The following is a 12,196-nucleotide window of genomic DNA, read 5'->3' on the forward strand; positions in this document are numbered from 1 at the left end:
TGTTCTCCACCTTTCCACGCAAGCTGGTCAAGTTATCAGAATAAAGCAAACAAACAAAAAAAATCATAGTTTGAGAACTCTGTTAAGGGTTTGGGGGACCTAGGCGATTCTCTTACAAATGAAAAAATTTAAGACCAAGTAAGTAGTGACTTGTTGGAAGTCACAAAGCCAGTCTATGGGATAGAAACTGTGAAATCCAGGCCTCTTCTTTTCTAGTTCTCTGTTCTTACTACCACAAAAATTTCAGTCACAATTAGCATAGCAGTTTTTTGTTTTTTACTTTTTACCTGAGTATATATATCCAGAAAAGTACAGAAATCCTGAGTGTAAAAGCTTAATGAAATTTCACAACCTGAATATACCCAGATTAAGACAGAAAACATTTAGCAGCATTCCAATTGTTCCCCTAGGGCTTCCCTTTAGTTACTACTCTCCACTCCCAAGGTAACCACTCTACTGACTTACTTTTTGTACTTTATATAAATGGAGTCATACAGTATGCACTGTGTCGGACTTCTTTCACATAGTATCCATTTTTAAATAGTTCAGTAATAATATATTTGGCATTTGTGACTACAGTAAATTTTATTTAATAAATTTCATTCTAAAATCACAAAATATCCTTTTTTTAGATACTGAAACAATGATGCATCAATAATTAATATAAAATTAATTAAGTTCTTGCAAAGAACAGAGTTACCAGTGAAAGGAGGTTAAGAAAGAGGTTTGTCTGCTTTCTTATCAAGTTGTAGGCCTGGCAGCAGAGGTCCACAAACAACTGGAAACGAATGGTGGGCTTTTCACCCCCATTAATGACATATGCCATATCAGAGGTCAGCACAAAAGGAGCCCGATCCCTATTTAAAAAGAAAGTACACATGAACATTATTTACAGACACATAATGAAATGGTGGTATTGCTACTTAATCATTACTAATAACATGGTTATTAAACTAAGCTATCTGAGCCATAGCAAGTTCTGACTGGGAAAGCTATTATCAAGCAGTTTTGAATTTCCATAATTTTTAAAATTTATATTTTCTGGGAAGCCATCATAAAATAATTTCATTATTAGGTAAAAGTTACAAATGAAATTTTCTCCAAGGTGGTATTTATAAATCCATACAGAGCAGTTACAAACACAAACAAACAAAACCCACTGCTGTTGAGTCGATTCTGACTCATAGCGACCCTACAGGAAGAGTAGAGCTGCGCTACAGGGTTTCCAAGGAGCAGCTAGTGGATTCAAACTGCCAACCTTTTGGTTAGCAGCCAAGCTCTTAACCATTGTGCCAACAACGTTCCGTTACAATCACGCAGATAATAATATTGTACTCAATGCCATTATAAAATTGGGGAAATTTCTAACAAGTATAGCTAACTGCATAAAATAAAATATATCCTTAATTCATTTCAACAGAATTTACTCACTCACTCATTTTTGTTTGTACTGTTGTCCACTACATGGTAAAGTCATCTTTTAGGGCCTTTTTCTTCCCCAGCTGTGCCCAAAGGGAGTCACAAGGTAAAGCCCATCAAGAAATGGCGAAGTTATGGGACATTAATTTATGAAACAAGAAGCATTCTGTTTTCATTAGCAACAGCAGTGATAACATCAGTACCTTTTGAAGCTACCAAACATCTGTGCATGGCCCAAAAACTTTCCAAAGTCGATGTGAAACATGTGTCCTGTGCTTCGAAGCATTATATTGTCATTGTGCCGATCACAGATGCCTAAAACATAGGTGGCTACACAGCACCCAGCACACGAATAAATAAAATTCTCAGAAGCCTATAATAAAGACACAAAATTATTTTAGGAACAAAAATAACTACCTTTAAAGGAGGCAGGTTTACAAAGAAGATTAAGATAATTCACCGTTCTTTGAAAACGCTACTGTAATCTACTTTCTCAACAGGTATACAAATGGGAGTATGGTAATAAAAGTCAGTCCTTTCATGTTTCAAAAACAAAGGCACCCTTTTGAAGGTGCTTATTTCCCCTTCTCTCTAGCTTTTGTCTCTCTAGCTTTAGGCAGAGATCCCTCTCGTCCCTACTTAGGGTAACTACTGCCTCTGAATGGCTTTTAAGCATTATGTGGCTTAAAATTTGCTCCTCACAGGTTCTGCCCTTACCACAAATGGTAACACTGAGATAAAGATTAATCTGTATAGAATGTTTTTTCCTCTTCTTTTTCGCTTGTAGGAAGGATGTGTAAATAAAGTCAGCTTATATCTAAGACATCCAATAATACCATTAATGTGTTTTGTCTTCCATTTGGTGATTCCCTATGTGTCATCTGCAAGCTTCTCAAGGCCAAGACCTTCCTTCACTTTAGTCCTGGGAATTACTAGTATTACTTACACAAGAACACAGCAAGATGCATATAATGAATACTTTTATCTACAGCATATGTATTTAGTTTACAACTCAAGATAGTGCATTTCTGAGCAGAGCAGTCACATTGCTCTACCTGTCCATGTGGTTAATTTTATTCCGTAATTCCCCAGAAATCTTACTGCTACTGTTAGGATGGTAACAACAAATGTTTATACAACACTTATCACAAACTGGGCACTACTCTCTTTCTTTCTCTGTGTAAATATTGTGTGTGTGTGTGTATGTATATGTATAAATATGTATGTATGTATATGTACATGTTAACTCATTTAAAAAATCTCACAACCAATGATGTAGGTACTATTATTATTACCATTTTACAGATAAGGAAATAAGCATCAGGGAGGTTAAGTTATTTGCCCAAGATTACACAATGGGTAAGTGGCACGCAATCTGACTTCACTGACTGACTTCCCTCTTATTTAAAGCACGTAAAACAGCCAAATACATAAAAGGCCCTGAGTATATGCTATTTGACAATTATGTCAAACTTACCCAGAATCACAAAAGAGCCAATATCACTATAAACAAGTATTGGCTTCTGTTGCACTGCCTTCCCCAAGTCACAAAGAAATAAGAAAAGGGAGTGATCTTAGTTTAAAAGGCACGCAAAGGAAAAAATTCATCTGCTTTACTTTCTTAGGCCCACAGATGACATACCTGTATGTGTCTATGAAGGTGGTACATTAATGATTTGACATAAATTAGGCAGCTAAATGATGTTAAAACTGGGGTCTTCTTACATCACCACTGAAAGTGTTCCTGAGTCTCCCTTAGGCCAAGTTAGGATGGTTAGAGACCTTTAAGTCCTAATATGTCCTCATATATAATTAAAAAAAATACTAAACCAAAAATAAAATAGATGCTTCCAATCATAATAAGAATAGCTATCAATTATACAACTTATATACACATATATTAACATACATACATATTTATTACTTTACATATATTAACACATTTAATTCTCACAACCTTATGGTACTGTATTTTTTATAGCCAAAATATATGCTACAATACCACTGTCTATAAAAACCATAATATATAATAGGTCACTGAGGCATAAAGACGTTAAATAATTTACCCAAGGCCCTGTAGCTGGTGAGTGACTTGGGGCCTGAATTCAGGCCCAGATAGTCTAGCCCATGGTTCATGCGCTTAACTACCACACGATGCTGACTCTTACTCATTTCCCTAACTTATTCCAAGATCTTTATGATGTATAACATTCCGGGTTATAAAAATAACCTCTGCTTTTCTGGCCTCTGATACATGTTTAAAATGTTTTCTGGGTAATTTAGCATCGGTTTCATTCAGATTCCTGCCATTAAATGCATTGTTTTATATTCTTTTCTACATTTACAGAAAGACACTATTTTCCAGATTTAAACTAAATGGCTATTAATCTGAAAAATGAAAACATTTAAAACCTATGTAATACATTTTTAACGAAGTTATTTAGAATAAGGAGACATGCTAATCACCTTTTCATATTCTTCTTCAGAGGGATTATATTTCCTCAGCCAGTCTGCAAGTGGTTTATCTTTAAAGGATCCTGTCACACCATATTCCACTTGGATTTTCCTGAGGGTATCTGAAGAAGGAACTAGTTCCACCATGCCTTTAACAACAAAATATTAAGCTAATGTGAAAATGTAAATAAGGATAAAATTTACGGCTTTCAATCTTTGACGTAAGACACCAGCTGGCAATTATCATTTAAAAAAATCATGTCTGGAACTAATGGACCAGATGAACCAAACAAAGCCTACACGAACCTGAGGCCAAAAGAACTAGATGCTGCCCGACTACCATTACCTATGCTGACCGGGATCAAAATAGAGGGTTCTGGACAGAGTGGGAGAAAAACCGTAGAGCAAAAAATCAAATTCACAAAAAAGACCAGCCTTACTGGTCTGACAGAGACTAGAGGAACCCTCGAGGCTATGGCCCTAAGACACCCTTCTGATATGGAATAGAAACCACTCCTGGAGACCATCTTTGAGCCAAACCATAGACCAAACCAAAACCAAACCCAGTACCATCTAGTCCATCCCGACTCATAGCAACCCTATAGGACAGAGTAGAACTGCCCCATAGAGTTTCCAAGGAGCACCTGGAGGATTCGAACTGCCAACCCTTTGGTTAGCAGCCATAGCACTTAACCGCTACACCACCAGGGTTTCCAAACCATAGACAGGCCCATAAAAATAAACACTAACACCTGAGAGGAACATGAGCCTTAGAATAATCAATTATACGAGATCAAAAGGGCAACATTTGCCCAAAAGCAAAGAGAAGGCTGGAAGGCATAGAAAATCAGGATGAAAGGAAATGAGGAGCCAAGAGTGGAAATGGGGAATGCCGACATTGTGGGGAATGAAACCAATGTCACGGAACACTTGATGTACAAACTATCAAATGGGAAACTAATTTGCTCTGTAAACTTTCACCTGACGCACAGAACAACAAAAAAAGTCAAGTCTGGCAGCCCATGATAGAAAATGTGGGCAATCAAAAATTTTTTTTTAGTTTCAAAAGTACCAAAGATGTGAAAGTTGAATTTGATTGAGACTCTACAGTCTGCACACCCGTGTGGCAAAGTTACTTATAAGATACATGTTGTCCTATTTCAGCACAAAAAGCCTTGTCTAATGTGTTTGGGAAAAATAAAGAGCCTTTTCTCTTTCAAAGGGAAGAACAAGATTAAGATTGTCCTTGTGATATGTTTAGTTCCAAGTATGTGTTTTATCTTCCTAACTGGACCGTAAATGCTTGGCTGGACAGATGATTTTTTGTTTTCCCATAACTCCTTCAAAACAAGTATCAAGCAGATAAATTATGGGACATCTACACAATGGAAGACACTGAGGTAGATCTCTATGTGCTTACGTAGAAAGATCTCAAAAATAGGTTATTTAAAGACAAAATCCAGATGCAGAACTATTACCTTTTGTGTTTAAAAAGGCTGTTGTACATGTTAAAATATATACGAAATATTACCAAAAGACTATGCAAGTGTTTACATTTTGGGAGTAAGAACTAGGACTGGGGAAGGAGGTATGGGAGTGAGCAAAGGTTTACTTTTCTATTTATTCTATTACATGCTGTGTGCATATATATACTATTCACATAATTAAAAAAGTTGGTCTATTTATATGTTTTAAAAAATCAAGGAGACACACTGATGTCAAAATAAATGATATGGAAATAGAGAACTGCGTAAGGCAAGGGACTGGAAGAAACTAAGTAGGCCAAAGCCTCCAGGCCACCCCGATAGAAAATATGCAGCGTAGTTCTAATCTTAGTAGTCTGGTCACACATGGTGGAATTCATTTTGATCTTTCATGCTGCCTTGGTTGCATCATCTATAGTTCACAGTGGCATCCTTTTTCAGTGGGTACCTCTATCCTGATTCCATGATAACAGCTAATCAAATTTTTACTATATATACAAATTTCCAATTTCAAAATCAAATAATCACACTGGCTATGTACAAAAAAGTGGACTGGAGTTAATAAGATATATAAAGAAGCACTATATAAGATACAGTCCCCACCCTGAGGTAATTTTACAATCAATCCAGTGGAGAAGATACAAGATATGTGGAAAGAAAAACTATGCGAGGTCAAGGTAATATAAAGTAAATTTCGAGTAAGTATTACAGACAGTTGTGAGTTTGAAGAAGGGACAGATAATAGGCTGAGGTACTTAGGAAAAACTTCAGAGGATGCGGTTGTGATTTGTTCATTTGAAAAACAAGGACACTGCACACCTTCCAGTGAGATAACACAAGTGAAACGCTTAGCGCAAAATAAGTGCATTCAACACAAAATAATCACTCAACTAGTTAGAAACAATACAAAAAACAAGGAGAATGTGAATCTCCACAGTTAGGGGGTGGTCCATAAGGAGAAAGAGGAAGTTCAACTATGTGAACAAAGTGTGGTGACAGAAAAAATAATCTAATTGAGATGGTAGAATCCGGTTGAGGAGTCTTGAAAAAATTTTCATCTTAAAAGATTTATACCAAAAACAACCAACAAGAACTTTTAAAATTGACCTCAAAGATTTAGCATCACCTAAAAGCAGACCTCTCCTGCCATGCCACAAGGGTTGGTCCCTAGCCATTTCTTGGTAAACATTTTTATCAATACTTAGCAGAAGCTACAGAATATATATTCTTCAGATCTGTTCACGAGACAAACATAGGTTTGATGAGAGAAAACAAAAATCAGATTTTAAAAAGTGCTCAAGAAACTGAAAAATAATGGCTCAAGTACAACTAGAAAATAAATATCTAAGGTCTTATACTTGGGTGTAAGATACAAAATGTACAAGTACAGGACAGTGAAGATATGGCTTAGCAGGAGCTAACATAATGTTATGGATTGAATTGTGGACCTTCAAAAGATTTGTTGAAGTCCTATCTCCTCTACCCATGGTGAATATGACCTTGTTTGGAAATAGGGTCTTTGATGATATTATCAGTTAACGTGAGGCCATACCAGAGTAGGGTGGGTTTCTTTTATAAAGACACCATATGACTAGTATCCTTATAAAAGAAGAGACGATACCCAGAGACAGAAAGACAGAGGAAGAATGACCATATGACAATGGAGGAAAATGCCGTTGCAAGCTGAGGAACTCCAAGGATTGTCAGGAGCCGCCAGAAGCTAAGAGAAAGGTATGGAAGAGTTTCTCTCTCAAAGTCCTCAGAAGGAATCAACAAGGCCAATACCCTGATTTGGACTTCTAGCCTCCAGAAATGTGGGACAATAAAGTTCTGTTTTTATAAACCACCCAGTTTGTAGTATTTTGTTACAGCAGTTCTAGGATACTAAGATATATGATGAAGACTTACTGGTTTTATTTTCAGTTCCACATGTATGCTTGTTTACCTACCCTTTTGCATTCTACAAAACCCAGGGTCATTTTTAGAGACTATGGATTATTCGAACCCTTTTCAAGGGGAACAATTACGTGATAAGGAAATTTAAAGTCACATATGACAAATGGATCAAGAATTTAGAACTCAGGATCTGAGAAGGTCACAATATTGATCATCTTGTTATTTGGAAGGGGGATTCGACTTAGTTATATGATACTCTATGAATAAGACTGGAAGTTATGGATAGAAGACACCAGGAGTCAGCCCCTATTCACCTGGAAACAAGAAAAGAGCTCCACAGCTGTCAGAGCTATCCAGCATAAGATAGGTTACCTTGAAATGCAGTGAAGTGCCTTCATTACAGGCATTTAAGCATAAATTTAATGGAAATACTGTAAGAATGATTAGAGAAAATAATCTTTCAGGTTACTTCCTAGAGTCTATAATTAGAATATGTAAACCATTTCACATTTCCCCCAACTCTAGGTGATCTATGCCTCCTTTGAAGCCCCACATCACTGCCTTTGTAATTTTCTTGGGAGAACTTTTAGCTTATTAAAGCATCTTCTAATTACTTGTATATGTCTTTAATTATTCCCTTCTAGAATATAAGTACTACATGTTCTCAGCATTTTGCAGATGGTACACAGGCAACAAATACATGTTAAGTAAGGATAACGGTAATGGTTGCCGTTTATTGAGCACGAGGTATCAGATGCTGGGTTGTTTGACATCCATTATTGCATTTAATTATCAGAGTATCTCTATGAGGGTAGCATTATTATTATTCTCAGTTTACATACATGGTAAGAATAAAACTTATTCAATAAGTAATAAGAGGAAGTTTGTTCTTAGAAGAAAAAAAGACCTTTGTAACCACTATTTTATTTTGCAAAAATAAAGTCAAAGTTTAACTTAAATACAGCCTTACTTTTTAGTTAAAAAACAAGGACCATAAAGCCCTGGTAGTGTCAATTAACAGATAGTTCTGGTTACTGCAAAGCATTTACTGGGGCTACTCAACCAGTTGTTTTTTTAAAGCAATTTAATCATGAGTCACTGAATCAATAAAGTTTAACACAGCTGTTAGTTGCTGTTGAGTCAGTTCCGACTCATAGTGACCCTATGCACAACAGAACGAAACACTGCCTGGTCCTGCGCCATCCTCACAATCGTTGCTATGCTTAAGCACATCATTGTAGCCACTGTGTCAATTCATCTTGTTGAGGGTCTTCCTCTTTTTCGCTGACCCTCTACTTTACCAAGCATGATGTCCTTTTCCTGGGACTGATCCCTCCTGATAACATGCCCAAAGTATGTGAGATAGTCTCACCATCCTTGCTTCGAAGGAACATTCTGGTTGTACTTCCTCCAAGACAGATTTGTTTGTTCTTTGGGCATAGTATCGAATATTGGTATATTCAATATTCTTTGCCAACACCACAATTCAAAGGCATCAATTCTTCTTTGGTCTTCCTTATTCATTGTCCAGCTTCCCCATGTACATGAGGTGATTGAAAACACCATGGCTTGGGTCAGGCGCACCTTAGTCTTCAAGGTGCCATCTGCTTTTCAACACTCTAAAGAGGTCTTTTGCAGTCAATTTGGCCAATGCAATGTGTCTTTTATTTCTTGACTGCTGCTTCTGTGGGTGTTGATTATGGATCCAAGTAAAATGAAATGCTTGACAGCCTCAATCTTTTCTCCGTTTATCATGATGTTGCTTTTTGGTCCAGTTGTAAGAATTTTTGTTTTCCATACTGAAGGCTATGGTCTTCAATCTTCATCTTGAAGTGCTTCAAGTCATCTTCACTTTCAGCAAGCAAGGCTGTGTCTTCTGCATAATGCAGATTATTAATGAGTATTCCTCCAATCCTGATGCCCCATTCTTCTTCATATAGTCCAGCTTCTTGGATTATCTGCTCAGCATACAGACTGAATAGGTATGGTGAAAGGATACAATCCTGATGCACACCTTTTCTGACATTAAACCATGTAGTATCCCATTGTTCTGTTTGAATGACTGTCTCTTGATCTGTGCACAGATTCCTCATGAGCACAATTACGTGTTCTGAATTCCCATTCTCCGCAATGTTATCCATAATTTGTTATGATCCACACAGTCGAATGCCTTAGCATAGTCAACAAAACACAGGTAAACATGTTTATGGTATTCTCTGCTTTCAGCCAGGATCCATCTGACATCAGCATTGATATCCCTCGTTCCACGTCCTCTTCTAAATCCAGCTTGAATTTCTGGCAGTTCCCTATTGATATACTGCCGCAGCCACTTTGCGATAATCTTCAGCAAAATTTTGTTTGCATGTGATATTAATGTTGTTTGATGATTTCTGCATTTGTATCACCTTTCTTGGGAACAGGCATACATATGGATCTCTTCCAGTCAGTTGGCCAGGTAGCTGTCTTCCAAATTTCTTGGCACAGACGAGTGAGCACTTCCAGCGCTGCATCCGTTTGTTGAAACATCTCACTTGGTAGTCCATCAATTCCTGCTGCCTTGTTTTTCACCAAAGCCTTCAGTGGAACTTGGACTTCTTCCTTCAGTACCATCGGTTCCTGATCATATGTTACCTCCTGAAATGTCTGAACATCGACCAATTCTTTTTGGTATAGTGACTCTGTATATTCATTCAATCTTCTTTTGATGCTTCCTGCGTCATTTAATACTTTCCCCACAGAATCCTTCTGTACTGCAACTTACGGCTTGATTATTTTTTCTTCAGTTCTTTCAGCTTGAGAAATGCAGAATGTGTTCTTTGCTTTTGGTTTTCTATCTCCAGGTCTTTGCACATGTCATCATAATACTTTACTTTGTCTTCTTGAGCCACCCTTTGAAATTGTCTGTTCAGATCTTTTACTTCATTATTTTTTCCTTTTGCTTTAGCTACTTGACATTCAAAAGCAAGTTTCAGAGTCTCTTTTGATATCCATTTAGGTCTTTTCTTTCTCTCCTATCTTTTTAATGACCTCTTGCTTTCTTCATGTATGATGTTCTTGACGTCATTCCACAACATGTCCGGTCTTCAGTCATTAGTGTTCAACACGTCAAATCTTTTCTTGAGATAGTCTCTAAATTCAGGTAGGTTGTACTTAAGGTAGTACTTTGGCTCTTGTCGACTTGTTCTAATTTTCTTCAGTTTGAACTTGAACTTGCATGAGTATTTGATGGTCCGATCCACAGTCAGCTCCTGGCCTTGTTCTGACTGATGATATTGACCTTTTCCATCATCTCTTTCCACTGATGTAGTTGATTTGATTCCTGTGCATTCTATCTGGTGAGGTTCACGTGTGCAGTCACCATTTATGTTGGTGAAAAAAGGTATCTGCAATGAAGAAGTCACTGGTCTTGTAAAATTTGATCATGCGATCTCCGGCATGGTTTCTATCACCAAGGTCATATTTTCCAACTACCGATCCTTCTCCTTTGTTTCAAACTTTTGCATTCCAGTCACCAGTAACACTAGATTAAAATAAAAAACTGAGGACCCTAGGGCAGATACACTATGAGCTAAATTTATAGGGGAAAAAAAAAAGCTAACAGACTTACCTCGATCTCTGCCAGTTGAGAGACATTTGAAAATTACCATCCTCAAATCCAGTCCTTCTTTAAGCCAGATCTTATCCATAATCTTGATCATCTGTAAAGCTAACATATCTTGCCGCAGATCTTCACCAACCTTGAAATCAAGGTAACAAAAGTGAAATGTGTGCCTTTCCAAAAAACTTAATAGATTACATATTATAAAAGCTGTGGGGGGAGGAGAGAGGGAGACGGAGACGGAGAAGGAGAAAAGGAATAGTGAAAAGAGTGAAGAATGAGATGAAAAGAACTGTCTTTTTATTCTTCTGCAGTATTCTAGAGAAAGTTACTTAACCTTTTCATCTCTCATGGAAAAAAACTACCCAGCTCACAGGGTTTCTGTAATGGTTAAATGAGTTAATACATATAAAACACATAGTAAATACTCAGTGTGTTTTAATCATTGTTACTTAAAATTTAGACCTACAAATGTGAGAAAGTTTGAAGTTCTCTAAACAGAAAGAAAGCAATAAAAGAAGGAAACGCGGAATAGCAAGGAAGAACATGGCAAGCAACAATAGGTGTAAACACAATTAACTTTCCCTTCCCTCTTATCTAAATTGTATCTGATGGCTGAAGCAACGATTGTAACTGATATGTTTCTAAATGTGTAGTAAGGAAATACTTAAGACAATTATAAATAATTATTAAATAGGAGCGGGTAAAGGTACTTTAATGGGAGGTGAGATTTCTACACTCCAACAGAACTCATAAAATGATAATATAACATCAGTAAACTGATACGATGTAATACATAGAGCAACCTTAAAAAAACTTTACAAAGGTATACTCAAAAATAGTACAGACAAATCAAAATGCAATTCCAAAACATGTTCAAGCAACTCACAAGGCAAGAAAAATAAGACAGAAAAAAAGAACACATAAAAGGCTGCTATAAATCATTAGTCATAAAAAAAAAAAAAAAAAAAGTCATTAGAGAGATGCAAATCAAAACTACAATGTGATATCACTTCACTCCCACTAGAGTGGCTATTACCAGAAAAATGGAAAACAAGTGTTAGTAAGCAAGTAGAGAAATTGGAACCCTCATCCATTACTGGTGACATTGCAAAATGGTGCAACCACTGTGGGAAACAGTTTGGCAGTTCCTCAAAAAGTTAAACATAGAATTACCATTAAAAAAAAAAAAACTGCTGTTGAGCTGATTCCGACTCATAGCGGCCCTACAGGACAGGGTAGAACTGCCCCATATGGTTTCCAAGGAGCGCCTGGTGGATTCAAACTGCTGACCTGTTGGTTAGCAGCTGTAGCTCTTAACCACTATGCCATCAGTTTCCAGAAT

At 36.9% G+C, this 12,196-nt stretch overlaps 1 protein-coding gene across 4 annotated transcripts in view; it reads right to left on the reverse strand.

The window, feature by feature from the left end:
* PIK3C2A (phosphatidylinositol-4-phosphate 3-kinase catalytic subunit type 2 alpha) overlaps positions 1-12,196 on the reverse strand; it is a 119,949-nt gene that overhangs the window by 11,745 nt on the left and 96,008 nt on the right. For all 4 annotated transcript variants that reach the window (XM_049890568.1, XM_049890565.1, XM_049890566.1 and 1 more), the window contains 4 exons: positions 10,861-10,990; positions 3,886-4,022; positions 1,623-1,792; positions 701-857 (listed from right to left, as the gene is read on the reverse strand). In XM_049890568.1, coding sequence (XP_049746525.1) covers positions 701-857; positions 1,623-1,792; positions 3,886-4,022; positions 10,861-10,990 — 594 coding nt within the window. The remainder of the gene's footprint in view (positions 1-700; positions 858-1,622; positions 1,793-3,885; positions 4,023-10,860; positions 10,991-12,196) is intronic.

Source organism: Elephas maximus, chromosome 7 (assembly GCF_024166365.1).
Source record: "Elephas maximus indicus isolate mEleMax1 chromosome 7, mEleMax1 primary haplotype, whole genome shotgun sequence".
NCBI lineage: Eukaryota > Metazoa > Chordata > Mammalia > Proboscidea > Elephantidae > Elephas > Elephas maximus.